Genomic DNA, 22001 nt, shown 5'->3' on the forward strand with positions numbered 1-22001 from the left:
GGCATATGAAGTCTCATAGTATGCGCATGCCCAGTGTGGAGCTAGTCGGGAGTGACACAATGCATCAGGTCCCTTCCCCCAAAGTCATGGGTCATGAGTGATTCTGAATCATAGCGGTTTAACCCATCTAAAGTCCTGTTTGGGCGCTCAAACCATGGACTTTTAAATTTCTGCTAGCCACCTCAGGAGAGTGTGAGCAGAAATGCTGACACTTGCGCCCGAATAGAGCAACAATTGAATTGCTCTGTCGGGTGCCTATTACTGACAGCCGCTGGCGTAAACACTTCAATTCCCCCATAGTGATGTTTTGCCTGGCACTTATACCTCCTTAATATATGGTATATTGAGCACCAATATAAGTATTCAGCCAGAATTGTATAGATTAGAAAAAATTTGCTACAATCTGATTGCTTGCTGTGAACAAAGCCACATTTTCCTATTACACAAATTTTAATAAATGTGCAGGAAAGTGCAAAGATTATATGTACTGTAGGTAACAATGTGACTATGGGGCATATGTATCAAAGCTTGATGTGAGATAAAATTGTGAGATATATATCACCAACCAATCGGCTTCTAACTTACATTTTGCAGGCTGGGTTTAAGAAATGATAGTTTGGAGCTGATTGGTTGGTGATATATATTTCACAATTTTATCTCACATCAAGCTTTGATACATATGCCCCAATGAGTGTGAGGCCTACTGAAACAAAAGCTGTACATAACAATAAAGCTTCATACACACACAACAATTTTGTTACCAACAATTTTATGAACGATTTTCTGTCAGATTATCTGTCAGATTTTTTAAAGTGTAATGAATGATTTTTTTGAACTACAAACGATTTTTGCATATTCCCTTAATGAAAATCGTTCAGTTGACAAGTCTAGGTGCATACACACGATCAGATTTTTTCTTCAGATATGGACGATAACGATTTAAAAATCGTTCAATCGTTCAAATCGTTCAAAACTTTGGTCAAATCGTTCAAATCGTTCAGATCGTTTAATCGTTCAATCGTTCATCTGACAAATCTGACAAGTCTGACAAATCTGACCGTGTGTACGCTCCATAACTGAACTACACTACAAACTACAAACGTGAACGCGCATGAACGATAATCGTTCATCGTTTGACTCAGAAAGTGAACGATTTTTTCAAACGATTATCGTTAAACGATATCGTTTAACGATAATCGTTCCAAAAATCGTTGTGTGTGTATGCAGCTTAAGAAATTAATGACTTTAGCTATATTGCTAATTTTTCCACTAATGAGGGGCCGGGCCACACAAACATTGGAGGAAATCTGGCTTGGAAAACAGAATTGATTGTTCTACCATTCTGATTCAGGAACCTTTGAATATTAAGGAGGATCATGAGCACCCGATCGGGATAGATGAGGCAGATGAGGAGGTGCAATCATGGGGGCTCCTCATACTGTACACAAACTATCTGAGGTAATTATGCCATCTTTCTTCACATTGGTAATTATCATTGATCTGGACTAATAGAGCCATTCTTATTGCCCCAAATAGGGAACTTTCTGAGAAACATTTTGACAGCTTCTCCTATTAACCATTATTTATATGAACGAGTTTAGCTGAACTCTGATGCACCTTGCTTGGTTATATGCTTTATAGATATTTTAAAGTGTTTTATTTTGTATTAATACATTTGCACACATTTACCTTTGGGTCACATGGCAATTAATTAGTTAATGGTAAGTGATCTGACCAGTGCTACTACCTGTTTGTTTATTCCTAGTTTATATATTTGAGGAGTGTGACTATGGGCTCTATTTACTACAATCCGCATATTGAATGCGGATTGTAGTGTGATATTACCGAGTGAATTCGCATTGCGAATTCAGGCAATATCACAGGGATTTACTATAAATCCCTTGCAGGGACAGAGCTTGCGATAAAGCTCTGTCCCTGCGGATCCCATCAGCACTCTAGTCGCGGTATTTTCGGAAAAAATACTGCGACTAAGAGCCCGCGCATGCGCCGACCCACCATCGCTGCTACCCCCCCACCGACGTTACCCACCTCCAGGTGGCGTTATTATCACAGGGCCTCCCCCGGTATTTTTTTACAATTTATTTTTAGTAACTCTGGTCGGATCACATTTCCCATTACAATTATGGGAAATGCGATCTGCTTTACTAAAAATAAGTGATACTTAGGGGTTGGAGTAGAATTTTACTAATTCTTCTCCAATTGCCCTGTAATAACTACAGGTGAAACTAAAATAATGTGAAAAGGGTGTGCAAACACCCCTTTTCACTTTATTTTAGTAAAAATAATGTTAATAAATAGAGCCCTATCTCCCTTAGCATCCACAGGTAATTACTAATTTATATCAGTAGATTCACACTACATCCTGCCCATCTTATCTCTATTTTATCATGATCCCAGAAAGGGTTCCCCTTAGCTCAGAGCCAAGTTACCAATATTGTGTTATTTCTAGACTAAGGGCAGCAGATACACTGACCTCCTATAGCAGAGAGGCTGCCATCATCCCCACACTGCACATAGGAGCCAATCTCAGGAAAGCCCAGCAGATACACTGACCTCCTATAGCAGAGAGGCTGCCATCATCCCCACACTGCACATAGGAGCCAATCTCAGGAAAGCCCAGCAGATACACTGACCTCCTATAGCAGAGAGGCTGCCATCATCCCCACACTGCACATAGGAGACAATCTCAGGAAAGCCCAGCAGCTACACTGACCTCCCAGAGAGGCTGCCATCATCCCCACACTGCACATAGGAGACAATCTCAGGAAAGCCCAGCAGCTACACTGACCTCCTATAGCAGAGAGGCTGCCATCATCCCCACACTGCACATAGGAGCCAATCTCAGGAAAGCCCAACAGCTACACTGACTTCCTATAGCAGAGAGGCTGCCATCATCCCCACACTGCACATACAGTAGGAGCCAATCTCAGGAAAGCTCAGCAGCTACACTGACCTATAGCAGAGAGGCTGCCATCATCCCCACACTGCACATAGGAGCCAATCTCAGGAAAGCTCAGCAGCTACACTGACCTATAGCAGAGAGGCTGCCATCATCCCCACACTGCACATAGGAGCCAATCTCAGGAAAGCCCAGCAGCTAAACTGACCTCCTATAGCAGAGAGGCTGCTATCATCCTCACACTGCACATAGGAGCCAATCTCAGGAAAGCCCAGCAGCTACACTGACCTCCTATAGCAGAGAGGCTGCCATCATCCCCACACTGCACATAGGAGCCAATCTCAGGAAAGCCCAGCAGCTACACTGACCTCCTATAGCAGAGAGGCTGCCATCATCCCCACACTGCACATAGGAGCCAATCTCAGGAAAGCCCAGCAGCTACACTGACCTCCTATAGCAGAGAGGCTGCCATCATCCCCACACTGCACATAGGAGCCAATCTCAGGACAGCCCAGCAGCTACACTGACCTCCTATAGCAGAGAGGCTGCCATCATCCCCACACTGCACATAGGAGCCAATCTCAGGAAAGCCCAGCAGCTACACTGACCTCCTATAGCAGAGAGGCTGCCATCATCCCCACACTGCACATAGGAGACAATCTCAGGAAAGTCCAGCAGCTACACTGATCTCCTATAGCAGAGAGGCTGCCATCATCCCCACACTGCACATAGGAGCCAATCTCAGGAAAGCCCAGCAGCTACACTGACCGCCTATAGCAGAGAGGCTGCCATCATTCCCACACTGCACATAGGAGCCAATCTCAGGAAAGCCCAGCAGCTACACTGACCTCCTATAGCAGAGAGGCTGCCATCATCCCCACACTGCACATAGGAGCCAATCTCAGGAAAGCCCAGCAGCTACTCTGACCTTCTATAGCAGAGAGGCTGCCATCATCCCCACACTGCACATAGGAACCAATCTCAGGAAAGCCCAGCAGAGCTGGATCCAATCGAAACTACAGAAGCAGACAAAAAAACTCTTTATAATCAAAATATTACCACGTATCCTAAATACATTCCCGATACCTTCTCACTCTATAGGGGCCTATCCATTAGCAGATGTATTTCTGAGCGATGAAAGACAAGACATAACTTGAAAATTCCGGTGGCTGTGCTGAACGATATCTGTCATGTACATGACAGATTTTGGCAAACGGCGAACGATGAACGATATCACATGACATCATTCAGGGAGAGGATTTTTTTCTCTGCAGCGCTCTATAGCTGCTGCTAATATCTTTTGTCGTCCGTCATTTACCGCATATAAACTGTACGATATTGCTAATATCGTACAGCTATATGCGATAATTGGCCAACATGTTGGAGAGATGATAGATGCGATTTATCGGCCGCGGGAGTGCGCATCTGTCATCGTTCAGGGCCTATCCATTAGCAGATACAATGAATGATTGAACGATATATCGTTCAATCGTTCATTTTATCTGCTAATGGATAGGCCCCTTTTCACTAAGTAAAGACATAAATGATGCTAGATAGATTGGTATTTTAAGTGAAAAGCAGAAAAGTTTTATTTAGTATCCGATTCATCAGCTGTAATCCTGATTTGTTGCCTTGCTGTGCCCACATCTGCGCTCTCTCAGATGGGATTGTCCCAGCAGTCAGTGGTGTCGTCACTCATGCAGGGGTTCCCGAGACAACTGATGGTACCCCACAGTCTCCCTATTTCCCCTCCTCAGGTCTCTCAGGAGCCTGCGTGGGTTAATTCGCTGACAAGTTCTGTACAGTTCTGTTCTGCATTTGTCGGACGTGTTACAGGGGGAGTCTGTGTTGCGGCCTCACAAGCGGCCGGTGGCGTCTCTGTCTGCTCCTTATGAGGATGACGATGGGACGTCCGATGTTGGGGAGATTCTGGATCTTTCTGACCAAGAACCTCTCCGTACTAAAGAGTCGGACGCTAAGTCTAAGGTTTATATTCCTGGCCTTATTCGTGCAGTCCGCACAGCTTTAGTTATTGAGAATGATGACCCTCCGGTGTCCAAGTCCAAATATGCCTTTTTCAAAGATATTAAGGGTGATGCCACAGTGTTTCCTCTTTTGGGTCAGTTAGTAGACCATTTAGAGGAGGCGTGGAAACATCCTGGCAAACGGTATCAGCCTCAAAGACGTTTAGCGGTGGCTTATCCGTTTGCGGACAATTATTTCTCTAAGTGGGAATCCCCTCCTCAGGTGGATTCTCATGTGACACGCCTAGTCCGAAGTGCCACATTGCCCATGCCCTCCATGTCCTCTTTGAAGGATGCGACAGACCATGAAGTGGAAATCTGCCTAAAGTCCATTTATTCCCTCGCGGGGGGAGGCATCCAGACCGGCTATGGCCTTATGTTGGGTAGCCAGAGTTATGGAGCGCTGGGCTGATTCGGGATTCGGCAACTTACATCAATGAAGCGGCCTTGGATATTAGTACCCTCACATCTCGCATTTCTTCGGCAGCTGTTGCTGCTCGTCGCACCTTATGGCTGCGATCCTGGAAGGCGGACGCTGATTCCAAAAAGGGATTGGAAGCTTTGCCCTTTAATGGAGAAGTCCTCTTTGGTCCGGATCTGTACAAAATTGAGGCCACGCTGGCGGCAGCCAAGTCTCCATGTCTCCCGTCTGCTGCGGTCCCTTCCAGTTCAGGTACGTCGTCTTTCTGCCTTATAGGGCCCAGGGTAGGCCTAAAGCACAGTCCTTTCCCCGACAGGCTGGGCCCAAGAAATCGGCCAAGCCCAGGAAACCGACCTGGAGTACCAGACGTCCGGCCCCTAAGTCTGATGACAAGCCTGCGGCCTGACGGTCCGGGCCTCCCTTTGGGGGATCCCAAAGTGGGACCCCGCCTGCTGCAGTTCGCCCAGTTTTGGTCGGCAACTACGATAGACACTTGGGTTCACGAGGTGGTTTCTCACGGGTATGCCCTCTCCTTTCGGCACAGGCACCCATCCCGATTCTTCACCACAGGTCTTCCCTTAGACCAGAACAAGGCCAGGGAACTGCGGAAGGTTTTGCACACTATCCTCCAGGCTGGAGTTATAGTGCCTGTTCCATTCTCCCAGAGGGGCCAGGGTTTCTATTCCAATCTATTTTTGGAGCAGAAACCCAATGGGTCGTACCATCCGATTCTCAACCTCAAGGCCCTCAACAAGTCCTTGCAGGTGCCGCGGTTTCGGATGGAGACCCTACGGTCCATCATTCTGGCGCTGGAACCTGGGGATTACATGGTGTCGTTGGATATACAGGACGCTTACCTGCATGTCCCTATTCTTTTGCGTCACCAACAGTTCCTCAGGTTTGTAATCCGCAACGATCACTTTCAGTTCCGGGCATTACCTTTTGGCCTGGCGACAGCACCACGTGTATTCACCAAGGTTATGGCGGTCATGGTGGCGTCCCTGCCACTGCAGGGAGGCCGCATGTTGCCGTACCTAGACGATCTTTTGTTGGTAGCAGGGTCTCCAGAGCTCCTTCTACGCCACTTGGATCTGACGATTGCAGTACGGCAACGCCACGGCTCTTTGATAAACTGGCAAAAGTCCACCCTGATCCCGTCTCAGAGGATTCTACACCTCGGAGCCTTGTTGGTCTCCAGTCAGCAGAGGATCTTTGTGATGGGGGAAAAGATCTCTGCCTTGCAGTTGAGGGTGCACAGTTGTCTGCAGAGTCGCCGTGTGTCTCTACACTCTGCGATGAGGTTACTGGGCTCCATGGTGTCAGTATTCGACATGGTGGAATATGCCCAGTTTCACTCCAGACCTCTGCAGCAATTGATCCTGTCCAAATGGAATGGACTGCCTCAGAGTCTAAAATCCCAGACTATGGTGCTCACTCCGGAGGTTCGCCTGTCCCTTGCCTGGTGGTTGCAGATGACCCATCTCAACAAGGGTCGTCCGTTTTGGGTGGCGAACTGGGTCCTATTGACAACGGACGCCAGCCTTCGGGGCTGGGGAGCGGTCATGGGTCCACACTTGTTCCAGGTCAGATGGACTCAGGCGGAAAAGGAGCTTCCGATAAACATCTTGGAACTCTGCGCCGTTTCAATGCTCTCCAGCAGGCACAGCGGGTTCTCCCAGGTCACCCCGTGCAGGTCCAGTCGGACAATGCCACCACCGTGGCCTACATAAATCGACAAGGAGGAACCCGAAGTCGGGCGGCACTCGTAGAGGTGTCCCGCATTCTGATCTGGGTGGAGCGCAATCTCCCGGCCATATCAGCAGTATTCATCCCGGGAGTTCTCAACTGGGAGGTGGACTTTCTCAGTCACCAGGACATTCATCCAGGGGAGTGGTCTCTGCACCAGGACGTCTTTCAACTTCTGGTGGACAGGTGGGGTCTTCCAGAGATCGACCTCATGGCGTCACGGCACAACAACAAGTTGCCGGTGTATGGTTCTCGCACAAGAGACGAAAAGGCGTCTCTGGTGGATGCTCTGTCCGTCCAGTGGACGTTCCAGTTTGCTTATCTCTTTCCTCCGTTTTCCCTTCTTCCACGGGTAATCCGGAAATTCAAACAGGAAGGAGGGACGCTCCTGTTGATAGCTCCCGCGTGGCCCAGACGGCACTGGTTCTCAGACCTTCAGGGTCTGTCCGTGGACATTCCTCTGCGGTTGCGGCTATGACCGGACCTACTGTCACATGGTCCTTGTCTTCACCCGGACCTGACTCGGCTGTCTTTGACGGCGTGGCTGTTGAGACGGCCATGTTAAGGTCCAGGGGGTTTTCCAGCTCTGTAGTACGTACTATGCTAAGAACTCGGAAGCCGACTTCTGCAAGAATATACCATCGTGTGTGGCATACGTTCTTCCAGTGGTGTCGGCCGAGAGGTTATGCACCTCGGGAGTTCCGTCTGTCTAGAGTGTTAGTTTTCCTACAGGCGGGACTAGACCATGGGCTTCGCCTTGCTTCTTTGAAGGTGCAGGTATCTGCCCTGTCTGTCTGGTTCCATCGCACCTTTTTGCAAGGTATTCTTCTAATTCAGCCGCCATTTATTCCACCGGTGGCGCCTTGGGATTTAGCTGTGGTCCTGAGGGCTCTCCAGGGACCGCCGTTTGAACCACTGGGCTCAGTGGATTTTAAATGGCTGACAGCTAAAACAATTTTCCTTCTGGCCATCGCTTCGGCCAGACGTGTTTCTGACTTAGGGGCTCTATCCAGTAGACCCCCTTTCCTGATTTTTCATGGGAACAGGGCAGTGCTGCGCACTCGTCCTGATTTTCTTCCCAAAGTTGTTTCACGGTTTCATATCGAGGAAATCGTTGTGCCGGCTTTTAACTCACCTGACCTTTCAGTGGGTGAGGCCACTTTGGACGTTGTGCGGGCCTTAAGGATTTATGTTGACCGCACTTTTTCGTTTAGGAAGTCGGACGCCTTGTTTGTCCTCTATGGCTTCCGTGAAAAGGGTTGTCCTGCTTCAAAGCAAACTTTGGCGGGTTGGATCCGTATGGCAATTTCAGAAGCTTATCTTCATGAAGGCCTTCCAGTTCCATCCTCTGTGAGGGCTCATTCCACTAGGTCTGTGGGTCCTTCGTGGGCAGCTCGACGTGGTGCCTCTGCAGTCCATATCTGCAAGGCGGCCACGTGGTCCTCTGTCTATACCTTTGTGAGGTATTACGCGTTTGACACCTTTGCCTCTCAGGATGCTTCCTTCGGGCGGTGGATTCTCCTTTCAGCACAGGAGCATCCCCACCCTTGAAGGATACTGCTATGGGACATCCCCAAGGTATCCTGTGGATACCCTATGGACCCTGATGTAGAAAATATGAGTTATGGTAAGAACTTACCTTTGTTATCTCTATTTCTACGAAGTCCATATGGTTCCACAGGACTCCCGCCCTGTCACACCTGTGCTGCAGATGGGCTTTACTCTGGTCACCGGTTTTACCGTCTCCCTCTGGTGAGAATGTGATTCTTGTGTGTGTCCAGATCTTTTTTCTCTCTCTTCCTTCTCCTCCTCCGGCCTATGGCTTGGTACGTAAAGGAGATGCATTGGCTCGGGGGCGAGGTATAGGAGGGGGACCCTAGTGCATCCAGGGAGGTTGAAAACTTAACTCTATGGTGCCCGATGCCTGACGTCATCAACTATACCCCAAGGTATCCTGTGGAACCCTATGGACTTCGTAGAAATAGAGATAACAAAGGTGAGTTCTTACCATATCTCATATTTTTCCTTATGGGACTATGGGCCTGATTCAGACCCACTCGCGAGCGGCTGTCCGCTCGCAAGTGGGTCGATGTTCTGGACTGAGCATGCGCACGACGGAGGGAGCTCCGTCGTGCGCATGCGCCAGACGCGACGAGCGAAGGAAAGTCCTTCGCTCGTTGTGCCCGATCAAAGGGGGCGTGCTGTCAATGTTGATTGACAGCACGCCCCCTTTGGTAGGCGTGCCGGGGGCGTGCCTCCCTGACGGGGGCGTTCCTACGGGAACGCCTCCCGTCAAAAGCCGGCCCACTGACATCACTAGTGATGTCAGTGGGAGTGAATTTGGCTCTGATAGAGCCAAAATCACTCCGGAGCTTGCGGTTGAAAACCTCAACCGCAGGCTCCGGCTCGCAGTTTCGATGGTCGCGATGGTCAAGACCATCGCGGCCATCAAACTGCACGCTCGTATAGCCTGTGGGTGGTCACCCACAGCTATACGAGCGTCCAGGAGGACGCTCCTTTTTCATGGAGGCCGGCCCTCATTCAGAGCGTGCGCTCTGCTCAGAGCGTACGGCTCTGAATGAGGGCCTATATTGTCCCGCTATCTCAGTTGTCACTTTTTGGGGGGTCCAGGGTGGTTTCCCCACTTTTTCATGCCCTTCTGCCAAGTCGCTTGTTGTAGAAAAGTAACGCACCCTCACCGCGACTATCGCAAATTGGCATTTGTAATTGGATCTTGGGTGCGCGCATTTGTGCGATGTATGCGAGTTTCATGAAACAAACTTGCTTTTCGTAAACTTGCACCTATTGGATTGACCCCAAAGAGGTAAGAGGGCCCAGCTCGCAAGCTCACAATCCATATAATATAACTCTATTTTTATAAGAACATGGTGTACCCAAATTATGACCATGGAACATGATTAGAATACAACGCTTACATATTGAATACTCGTAAACATATTCAGCAGCTTGTAAACTAAGACAACAATGGTCTCGATTCAATTCAGTGCAATGCGGAATAGCCCCGGGAGGGAGCTCCCTGAGCTATTCAATTCAGCCCGCTGTTTGGTCCGAGAGATGCCACTTAAGTCAGAGAATGCCAGTTCTCGTGACCTAACATGGGTGTTTAGGCTCGAGAACCGGCATTCTCTGACTAAAGTGTCTGGGCCTATTCAGCATCACGCTGAATGGAATCGCGCCCAGTGAGCGTTGCATCAGGGTATAAAAATGGGGATGTAGTCGGCATCTCGGCGTGAGGGATGCGGACGGTCTGAATACTGGCGCCAAAATCCCAACAGGTCGGGATCCCAACACCAGTATCCCAACCGCCAGCATCCCGAAGGTAAGTATCAGGGTGTTAGGTAGCGGGGTTAGGCATTAAGGGGAGGTTAGGGTTAGGTAGCGGTGTTAGGCATTAAGGGGAGGGTTAGGCACCGGGTAGGGAGTGTTATGATTAGGCACTAGGGGGGAGGTTAGGTTTATGCACCGGGGAGGGGGTGTTAGGTTTAGGGTGCGCCGAGAGGGAGGTTAGGGTTAAGCACTTGGGGGGAGGATAGGGTTAGACACCGGGGAGGGAGGGTTGGAAAAATGCTTACCTGTGTTCCCTATGGGTGTCGGGATGCCGCTGTCGGTATTCTGACAGCCGGGATTTCATACACAACCCATAAAAATGACTAGGAATAAATCTTTACAACCAGGATCTTTGTACATAAAATAGCAGAATACAGAGGGACATATTTATCCCATCCCACATTTTTAATGCGGTTCTAATATGACAATAATAGCTAGTTTTGCAAAGCCAAAATTAAAATTTTCACTCAAATTTACCAAATTTTTCTTATCGGGACATGGGCTTAAATAAGAGCCCGTCCTGGGGAAGAGCTGGAAGCGATAGTGATTTCTAGCACTGTTGCTTTGCTTTCAGCTATGGACCTGGTGAGCCAAATGTGAATGTGCAGCCATCCGGCTCTGCATGCGTCACTATGGACTACCAGAGATGTGATGCAGTTACTCACAGGCTACTATATGCTTATGCCATCTGAAGATATCATTAGCTACCGGGTATGACAATGTAGCAGCGCCCATTAGAACCTATGGGGGTTGCTCTCACCATTGAAAATGGAGGGACCGCAAAAGAACCTCCTTCATAGATCCTGAGGATGCTTAATTTTCGCTGTTATCCCAGCTTTCAGGGGATTTTCTGGAAAATGACTAATAAATATAACTCAAAATCTTTGTATATAATTACAGATATTCCCAGCTATACTGTTGCAGCTGGCACGGCGAATTACGCCACGCATAGCGTGAGACGTGTGCCCGCCAGCATATACGTGCACTGCGTATGTTCCCCCATAAGAATGCATGGTGCGATCTCAGGGCTCGATTCAGACCCGCTCGTTAGGATGCGTTCGCAGGCAGCCAGCCGATTGTTTGCATTCTGTGCATGCGTACGCATTGCAATGTGCGTGCACGAACCAGTGCGAGCGATTGGGAAGCATACACTCACTGCACATAGACAGCCCCGCTGAATGAGTGACAGAAGTAGCTGTTTGTGGGTGGTGACAGGGGCTGGCCACAAGAAACAGGGAAGTGGAGGTGCGAACGCAGGCGTGCCTGAGCGTCTTAACGCCGTTTCAGAGGCGTGCATAATTAACAGGCAGCGTCATAGTACATGTCACTTGGTTGTATTTCACATTGAAGTGCTTGTGGTAGGCTATAGTCAACCACAAGCACTGCGATCGCATCTGATGGTCCTCGATGCACCGATGGTTACATACACTTCCTGGAGATGTCGTGCGCAAGTGGGCATCTTTAAACTGGCTGGGTGGGCTTGTGCACACACAAAGCGATCGCACGCCAAGACATAGTGGGCGTGCTAATACCTTGCCGTTCGATCGCCTGCCTTGCCAAAGTTTCATACGCATCGAGCGAGCGAATGCACCTAGCGAGCGTGTCTGAATCAAGCCCTCAGTGCGCACCGTACCGTATGCAGGCGTGGGGAATCGCACCCGGGCACAATGCATGCGCACGTTTGTGGCAATCAGCCACAAAGTAACTGGGCGCATCTGTAAAATACTTTTCATGACTATGGAACATCCTGCTTAAATCTGAATAGAAAAGTGATATATTGGCTAAGTAACTGGGGTGTCCAGGTGCCCAGTATGTGGTATATTTGCTAATATGTCAGAAAATACGGATAAATGCCACATACAGGGGAGGAGAGCGCCTATGTATCACACTGTGACAGGGCTGATGTGTGCATGCAATGGGTCATGTCTGTGTAATGTGTATTATGCACACATGCTGATGCTGAGGGCTGACGTGACGTAAGCCCAGATGTTCCTGGAGGTGCTGCTGGTGGTTGAGGCCTAATAATGCCGCCTGCGCTAGGCCTCTGCTACCAGGAGGGGGAGAGGGAGGAGGAGGCGCCATGATGACCGGTGCATCCTGGGAAATAAACCAACATGGGGAGCAGCTCCAGGCTCACCATGCACTTCATCCCCACAGAGTGAGAGCCTGAGGTCACCCCACCGCCGCCACCATCACACGGCCCCCCCCGCCTCTCCGCCACCCCCCCAAGGGGGACGATGTGAGGGGCTGGAAGCGAGGAAACGCAGCCTCGTCCCCCCCCTACCCCCCGCCTCTCCCGGATGATGGACAGGAACTACCCGACTCCCACCTTCACCGACCCGCTGGCCCCAGCCTCCCCCGCCGCCTGGGCCTACGAGCGGAGCGCGGCCGGGATCAAGCCCAGGTAAGCTGGAGCGGTGGGTGGACGCGGTGCAGGAAAGGCCGGGGATGCGAGGCCTAGAGCTGCGGGGCCTGCTGCAATATAGCTTGTAGCTCTCTGAGGATGGGAAGGAGGGGCTCCCGCAGCAGGGTGCAGCCACCCCATGGGGGGACAACCACAACATGCCGGGGACCCACCCCAGCAGCAGGCGGTGGCGTGCTGCTCACTGATGGCCAAGGACTGACAGACGTGCCAGACCTGCTCCTGCCTCCCCCAGGCCTTGATGTATCAATTACCCCATGCTCCTGATGTCACTGTGCACTGCAGGCGCCCTGGTGGGCACTGAGGCCCATCTATATCTGGGTCCACCCCCATATAAGTGCATCTCTAGTGACAGCCTGGGCTGTGAGCTGACGTGCCCTATGTAACTTTACAGCAATCTCCACCCAATGCAATTTTGTGTCAATTTATCTTATGGTGTACCAGATACGGGTTGTGTTGGGTATGAAATATCGACAGTCGTGATGCCTACTGTCAAAATGCCGACAGCGGCATCCCGATGCTCGGCAACCTAACCCTCCCCGTTATTGCCTAAGCGTTCCCCCCCCCCCCTCCAGCTAAAAGCTAAGATGCCTCGGTGTAGCTTTGATCGGGATTGCGGCTATCAGGATTTCGACACCCATCTTTAGTCCCAGTTTGAGATTTTGACAGCTGGCAATCCGTCTGCCGGCATACTCACTACATTCCGCTGGATACATGTGGATAATTACATGTATGTTACAGTAACTACTGTTTGGTTTTATTCCTCATAACAGCCTGAGTCTTGCTGCACAAAGTTGGCTAGAATTAGTTGTTGGTGGATTTAAGAAAAAAAAGTATTGAGCCAATATTACATAGCTGTATCATCCATTAGGCAACATAGGCTCCTGCCTAGGGCTCAGAGTGCACTGTGGCGCCATAACTCATTCTTATGATGTTGGGGGTTTTTTATATCAGAGGTGGAAAGGGGTCCTAGACCAGTATGCTGAATAGATTCTTTAACAAGCATGAAGGCTTTTTTAAACTTCAAGGTAAAGTTGTGTCGTTCGTTCTAATAAACTTCTAACTTTTTAGTGGCTAATAGTTGCTTAGGGGGGGTGGATTCAATTCAACGCGATGTGCCGCCTGTCTGCGCGCATCTCAGGCAATTTATAATAGTTGCGACATTGCAAGTTTTCCCTCGTACCTCATATGGATACCAAGGAATCAAATTCCCTCTGTTGGAATAGCAGAGGAGTGGTACCCAGATGTTGTGTAGTGCTTATTGTACAGATGTTTGGTCATATATAATGTAATGAACTGAAGTCTATGCTTTTGTTTTTATTTTTTGATGCACAGGTTAGCATAGGCTTTAGAGCCTGAGGGGCGTAGTTATCAGGTTTTAGACACGATGGTGATATTTCTTTATTTTGATAAGAAATTAAGTAATGCCCAAATGTTCTTACACACATGCAGGTATAGGGGAGCCTATTTCTGAGAAGTGAAGTAATCGCTTCTACTTCAAGAGCCGGCAGTGCCACTGAGTGTGCGCAATCTGCTATAATGAGCATGTACAATCGGAGATTTCCTGAGAGGGAACCCAAGCACTGACATGATTGTTAAATTCGTCACTGAAGGAGCCCCTTGGGGCTACTTTTGCGATCGAAGACGGGGGACCACAGCAGTTGTTTCTGATATTTGCTGCTGCCCCCCCATAGAAACGTTCTGGTGGTACTTAATATTTGCAGGTCCCTCCCCCCCCCACCCTCCTTGAAAAATTGTGTATTAAGGGATATCCCGCAAATATGGTTTGATATAGAACCCCAAAGCTGGCCATACACGGTGCGTTGCAACGGGGGATCTGACGTCCGACATATCGGGCAGTCCCCATGCACTGTGCGATTGGATGGCCGAACGCCCGATATGCTGGCTCCCCCACCTGCATTGTGCTGCATGGGATCGCACATTGCATCCCCTGATCGTCTGAACCTGCAGTAAGATCTGTGGGTGCGATGTACAACCCCATTCGATATCATTCCCGTACATGGTACGATAGAGCAGCCAAATCGCACCAATCTGTCGGATCGGCTGATTTATCGCACAGTGTATGGGCACCTTGGAGTTTCAATGTATGGTTTTAGAAAGTCCCTAATACTTTGTAACATAGTAGATTGCGTGTAACTAACCAAGAGCCAAGTGTTTTTTTTGTAGTCAGTCGCTCTAAAAATAGTAGGGATTTTGGCAAGGCTGCCCCCACGGTTCAATAGTTCAGGTTTGTTTCTGTAGGCGTTCAATAATCCAAATATGTTTCTTCCTGAATATGGGAGCAGGGTCGATCTCAATAAAGCAAAAAAGAGAGCGAGGTCTCCCGAAGGCGTGGCCAGATGTGTTCTGGAAGCCAAGAAAAATTAAATTTATACTTTGAAAGAACTTCATGTGTTGACTGCATTGGTGAGTGTGTAATATTTATATGTGTATCTGTGTCTTTGGGCTTCAAAATGAGTTGGAAATGTTTTTTTCGTGCTTATTACAAATCTGTTTTGAGAGGCTTGTTTATCTCTTTCTCAGAACATAAGGACATTTCGTGCTCCACATTAATCTTTAGGCTTGCTGTCCTAAAGAATACAGGGGCACCTGGCAAGTTGGATGCATCCTCATTTGTTTAGAGTAACATGTTTTTCAGCGAATGCCCACGAACACAAGCGTGTGTTGACCTCCACATGCATACCTGACACTGAATGGTTGTGCAGACCCATGCAGATTGCAGCAACTGTGCGTTGGTATAATTGTGAGCTGAGACAGAACTGAATGGGTCAGTAACTGCTTCGCTTGCGTGTGCCTGAAGGCTGGCGCAATTCCTCTTTGATGAGTCACCAACCCTAAGCTGCAGATTGCAGATTCGACTACGAAACCGACCGTTCTTCATTGCTCAAGAATATATTATAGGTTTTTGTGGGTGTATATTAGAAGAAGAAATATAGGGGGGCGATTCAATTGTTTTGTCACGCCCGATCTCCTGTCTAAAGTGACGGAAGTTCAGGTGGTGAGATTCTATTGTTTCTGAGCACCGATGCCTTTTTGCACATGTTGCTCCCATATTGACACGGTTTAGCCGCGTAAAGCAGCATAACACTAGTAAAGTCCAGGACTTTTTGCTGATTTCTGCTTGCCCGATTGTACAAACAATTGCATTGCTCCGTTGAGAACCCATTAGTAGCAGCCGTGGATGCAAACAATTGAATTGCCCCCTTTATGTGCTGTATTATAGAATTAGCATTCCCGTTAGGCTGTTTTAGCGGGACGCCACGCCCTGCCCGATTTCAAAAGGGCAGAATGCGCCCTGCACCTTTTTTGGACGTTGCCACGCTAAAACAGTCTTCCGCGTGCCGTCCCACCTGCAGACAGCAGTGTCCCGCGGGTGGGGAAAACTGCGGTGTAGCAATTTCCACCGGCGAATAAATGCCAGGCGCATGTGCCACCTTTTCATCACATAGGGGCCAGGCATGCCTCCAAGAGTGATAAACAGGTGGCGCGTATTAAAGACACGCCCCCTGTGGGCGCGCATATCTAATCGGTGCAGTCTTGTTAAGCAGTTTTATCACATTGCTTTGCGACAGATGCACATTCGACTGAAAAAGATAGTCGCATGAGATCTAGTGGGCCAAGAAGGGTTGTTTGGTGCGACTGCAATAATATTAGTATATGATGGTCCTCCTACTGTAAATTGTGCGGTTTCATTTGTAGGTTGCCTCAAACTTTGTACCAGATTGTTGTATTTCTGCTGGTGTTGCCTGAATGACTGTTGTCCTATCGCATTATGTACTTTTTCATCTTTAATACCACCCTGGGTGTGGGAGTGTGATTGCTGGTTACCCTGGCGTGTGACATGCAGTGGTAACTATCAAATGGGGAGATCCTTAATTGTTCGCTTGGGGTGATTGCAGGGTCCAAGATCGCAAAACTCTTGGCCACAAGAGCAAATACTAAGTAGGGATGAGGTTACTGGAATGAGTGTGATCCATTTCCATACTTGTTTACATGTTCTACACCAGTAAAAAGCATATATTGTGATGTCAACGTATAAGGACTCTTGTACTTTTTTTTTTTTTTTCGCATTGTCAAATCATTGGTCAATAACAGTTACATAACATTCTATGTGGCCTAAAGATCCCCGGTGTCTCATGAATGGCTTGTTACTAAACTAGCTTGGAAAATCAGTTAAGACATGATAGTATTTCCCCCCCCTCCCTGCCTCTGGTGAATTGTAAAATGAGCATCTTCAACTGGTTTGGAGGGCAAAAGTTCATCAGCTCTCGTAAGCAGGCAGTGTAGCATCTGTTAGGAAAGTAGCAAGCAACAAGTGACCAGTTAGCACCACGCTGCCTCTAATGAACCTCTAGTGGGGGCTAATTCTAAGTTGGACTTATTTTGCATACAGCGCTCACATAGATCCAAATTTTACACATTTGCGTATATCCATGCTGTTCTAAATCAGACATAACTTGGCCAGATCTTTGTTTCCAAGAAATTGGGCTTTTCCGGTTGGGAACTGGACGGTGACCATGCGATTGCATGGAACCGCCGTAATTTGTGGGACTGTCATGGGCGTGGATCTAAAGCTCTTTCTGATTCTGAGCCATGTTTAGGTGGAAGGGAAGCCAGTTTCGGATAGGTCTCTTGCACTGAGCATGGGGCTGGAGCTAGTGCCGGTGGCTGGCATAAATTCAACGGGTGGCGCGGCTTGCGGATATATGGACCGTCGCGATAGCACGAGGTAGTAAATCTGACTTCCGCGGCCGCCCGCCCGCCCGCCATCCTGCATGTCGCTCAGAATCGGCCTCTTTACTGTAATAATAATGGTCATGGGACAAAAGGAAATGAACTGTTCATGGAGCTGAATTTGATGAATCTCCCTTGCGTATGATGAGATATGGTTGATGCATCATTGTTCCTAATACCAATTTACCAGCAGTCTGCAGTGATTATTGAGCTCTGCTATTCAGAGAGGAAAGATGATTAATTCACTCTAGGTAATAGATCTAGTATTGCTTTATGTCATCCTCTGCAGAATTCATGGACATTCCCAGCGATCCTGCTAGACTCCATCTTACATGGAATACTGTTCTTCATACCTATTATTATAATATAGTTTCTTTTTATGGCAGATGTCACAAGTAGTTTAACAGTATGAGGATTTATCATGAAAGGAGTGTTAACAGTAATACTCAATACAGCTAATTAAGTAAAAACCTTCTCCCTAGCATATATTTAACCCTTTATGTGCTGCCCATTAGACTGCCATCGATTGACATGCTTGTACAGCTATTGTACAATGTTTTGTATACCTAAATACAATACAGGTAACCCATGTCTGAGATGCTTTACTCATAAGCTGCTGGATAAGCCCTGTGTTACATACTAAAGGCCACCCACACAAAAGGGTCTATTTACTAAGCTGTCTTTGGCTGGCACCTTTGTCACTTTTCACTTCTCCTAAGACTGCTTAGTAAATAGACCCCAACATTTTTTATTTACTTTCAATGCTGGCAAACAGTGGGCCCAGTGGGTATAATCGGGGATGGGTAAGGGGGCCCAGTGGGTATAATCGGGGATGGGTAAGGGTCTCCCACTGCACTGTTAGACGGAGACGCGCAGTGAGAAGACCAGTGTTTGTTCCAAAATGGGCTGCCGTATTTTTACCGTTGTGACTTTTGGTGGCAATTTTCCTTTCATTGGCTTCCTGTCTCAGTATAGAAGTACTCAGTATAGAAGTACTCCTACAGTATGTGATGATCCTGCACATTAGAGTGGATCAGACACTATCAGCTGCTAATACGGCTTCTATCTTCTAATGCCTTAAACATGGGATGAACGCGTTTTTATTTTACTGACTTCATTGTATTCTAAAAATGTTGATGCTGTATTTAGAACGTTGCCATATAGCCTGTTAAATAAGAATTCCCTAAAATGTGCATTAGTTTTCATGTGTTTCCTTTGGGGGGGAATTCAATTGATCGCGTTGTTGAATAGCCCCGGGAAGGAGGTCCCAGAGCTATTCAATTGATCACGATGTTAAGCTGACTAAGCTCGCACCCTCTTTAGGTGAGAGCAGAAATCCGACCAAAGCGCCGGCTGCGATGCTGTTTTACGCCTTAGCGAGGCGCTAAGAGCATCCTGGCCGCCACTCGAGTCGTATAATGCAGATTCTCGCGAGTAAACGTCCTGCTTTAGTCGCGCTAACTTGCATTCTCTGCCTTCAGTCGGACTTAACATCGCACTGTAATGCTGGCCACACACAGCGATATTTTACCCGATCAGGCCGATTCCGACACATTGGAACGACAGATCGTGTAAAATACGGCCAAATCCTGAGTAAATCGTAAGTCCCCCACTCAGGTTCACGATGCGCGTCCCCGCTGGTCGCACATCGCATCTTCAGAGCTGCCGTGCAGTAGGGCAGATCTGACGATCTAGGACACGATGCACTATGAAAGTCTGACTGCAGGAGATATCGTATGAAGATTGGACACCAAATTGTGTGCAGATCGTGTGCTGAGCCGCCGGGGAGAGTTTCAAGGGAAATCGTACACATCGGCTGATCGTGCGCAGATCGCCATGTGTATGGGCACCTTTCGGTTCAACTAGAAGCACTTAAGTAGGTGAATTGAATCGCTCTGGGACTTCCATCCCGGGGCATTTACACATCGTGATCAATTGAATCGTTAGAAGGATTTTGCGTTAACCTTTATCATTGAAGGAGTAGTAATAAAATGCAAAAACATGCTTTTCTTACCTGTTTCTAATACACTGAGGGCCTAATTCAGACCCGCTCGCGAGCGCAGGACGCTCGCAAGCGGGTCGATGGTGCCCCCAATGCGCATGCGCACGACGGAGGGAGCTCCGTCGTGCGCATGCGTGAGACCCGCATAGCGACAGCCAAGCTGTCGCTCAGGGTCTCACACCAAAGGGGGCGTGCTGTCGATGGTGACTGGTGGGCGTGCTGGGGGCGTGGCTGCCCAGACGGAGGCGTTCCCATGGGAACGCCTTCCGTCTGGAGCCGGCCCCACTGACATCACTAGTGATGTCAGTGGGAGTGATTTTGGCTCTGATAGAGCCAAAATCACTCCAGGGCTTGCGGCCACGAGACCCTACCGCAGGGTCTCGTCGCAAGCCCGATGGTCTTGACCATCGCGACCATCATCATGGACGCTCGCATATGCTGTGGGTGGTAACCCACATCTGTGCGAGCGTCCCAAGAGGCCGCTCCATTTTTAGGTAGGAGGGCCCTGATTCAGAGCGAGTGCTCTGGTCAGAGCGTCTGGCTCTGAATCAGGCCCTGAGTCAGTATCTATACCATTAACACCTGTTTAGGCACCGTAGACGTCTGTGAAATGACAGGCACCCTTTAGAAGAGGTCTCATACGGATTTTTCGGCATGAGAGAAATTGCAGACAAGAAAATTGGTTTCCCAACACCAGAGTTAGCAAGAGGGCCCTCAATGCATCTGGCGTAACCTACTTTGCTGCAATGTTATGTCCCCAATTTGACTTCCCGCCATTTCCTCGCTCCCACAGTGTGCTTCATGCTGGGGATTGTATATTGCTGGCTATACAGGTGTCTGCAGCAGCCCCTGGCTCATTCAGCTTGAGGAAATGGAAGTTGCAAGTTTGTCATGCTGTCACTTGTAGTCCCGTAGCTGCTGGAGGTCCATATATGGAGTTGTGTAATAGATAAGAGTCCGATAATAACTACTTTTCTTCATGTCATAAGTGACTTCTTAATATATATAATATCTCTGATAATACTTCTTACAAATATAAGGACTATATAGTGTTCCCTCTAGCTCCGGCGGGAGGCAGGGCACTGGAGCTAGAGAGGGCATGCCCGTGCGCGCGCCGTAGGGGGCGTGGTCATCGGAAAAGGGGCGTGTCTATAAGACGCGTCCCCTTTTTGTCACTCTTGGGGGCGTGCCCGGCACTTACGGACACGCTGGGCAGTCCCCAATCCCTGCAGACAGGGAGAATAGATGCGGCGTCTATTCTCCGGCGGTGACCGGGTCACCGCATTTTTCTACACCCGCGGGACACTGCGTCCCGTGGGTGAGAACGGCTCCCGCAGGCTGTGAGGGCAGGGCGCTTTTTGCCCTCCAGAGGGAGGGCAGGGCGCCGCGCCCCGCTAAAACAGCCTAGCGGGAACGCTAACTATATTTATGTAGCACGACCACTGGACTATAACCTCCCCCTGTAAACTTCCCATTCACATCAGTAGTATGGTAAAGCAGGAGTGCTTAATGGGGGTGTTACTGCTATCTAGACCCGAAGGACTGGCACATCCAAGGTAGGTCCAAGTATGACTTCGTGTTTATATTTACTACTTCACCTCCACAGAAATCTACATTTAGGGTTAGGCACTCCCCCAGGGAAATTAGGGTTAGGCAACACAAAAGGAGGGGTAGGGGGGAGGGATAGTATACTTACCAGCCAGCCGGGATTCTGTCCTAGCCGGACTTCCGGGGTCGGGATTTGAACAGACGGCCATACCCATTCCTGTGAAAATACTAGGCTGGCTGTGTTACATGAACTTAGGTGTGAAAAGTTTCTGAAACTATATTCCATGTAACTAAAACTTCAATTAAATGTGAATTATTTAGAATGTGACATGAGAATGTTAACATTGACCACGTCGGTACTGATGAAATGTTGACATGATTAGAATGTTGACAAAACGTTCTAGTGGTGTCTTAAGTGGTGGTGTCTAAAGTCTAGTGGTGTCTTAAGTGGTGTGCCGGGTACGGTGGTCAGCTTATGTGGACTTCGGCTGGTTCTGTGTCTTTTCCGGAGATGAGTATCCCTAACCCTCTGCTCCCTACAGGATGTTGATGTGAAAATGTTGATGTTTTGCAGAAGCTGACATGTTCAATGAACTATTCAATTCAACGCGAATTGAATAGCTCCGGGAGCTCATTCCCGGTGCTATTCAATTTGCGTTGAATTGAATCGAGCCCATCGTCAACTTTTCAACAATGTCGACATCACTGACATTATGACCATCCTGTATGTACATGTCTATGTCTACATGTACGTATGATTATATGTTGTCACGCGTACCGTTCTCATCCAATGACCACTTCAGACACTTGACCTT

At 48.5% G+C, this 22001-nt stretch overlaps 1 protein-coding gene across 2 annotated transcripts in view; it reads left to right on the plus strand.

Annotated features, from left to right (window-relative positions):
• The first annotated feature begins 12523 nt into the window (after nucleotides 1–12523).
• Nucleotides 12524–22001, plus strand: part of QSER1 (glutamine and serine rich 1) — a 92742-nt gene continuing 83264 nt past the window's right edge. For both annotated transcript variants that reach the window (XM_088470440.1, XM_088470441.1), the window contains exon 1: nucleotides 12524–12863. In XM_088470440.1, coding sequence (XP_088326566.1) covers nucleotides 12760–12863 — 104 coding nt within the window. In that variant the 5' untranslated portion in view covers nucleotides 12524–12759. The remainder of the gene's footprint in view (nucleotides 12864–22001) is intronic.

Source organism: Taudactylus pleione, unplaced genomic scaffold, assembly GCF_031769625.1.
Source record: "Taudactylus pleione unplaced genomic scaffold, aTauple2 ptg000100l, whole genome shotgun sequence".
NCBI lineage: Eukaryota > Metazoa > Chordata > Amphibia > Anura > Myobatrachidae > Taudactylus > Taudactylus pleione.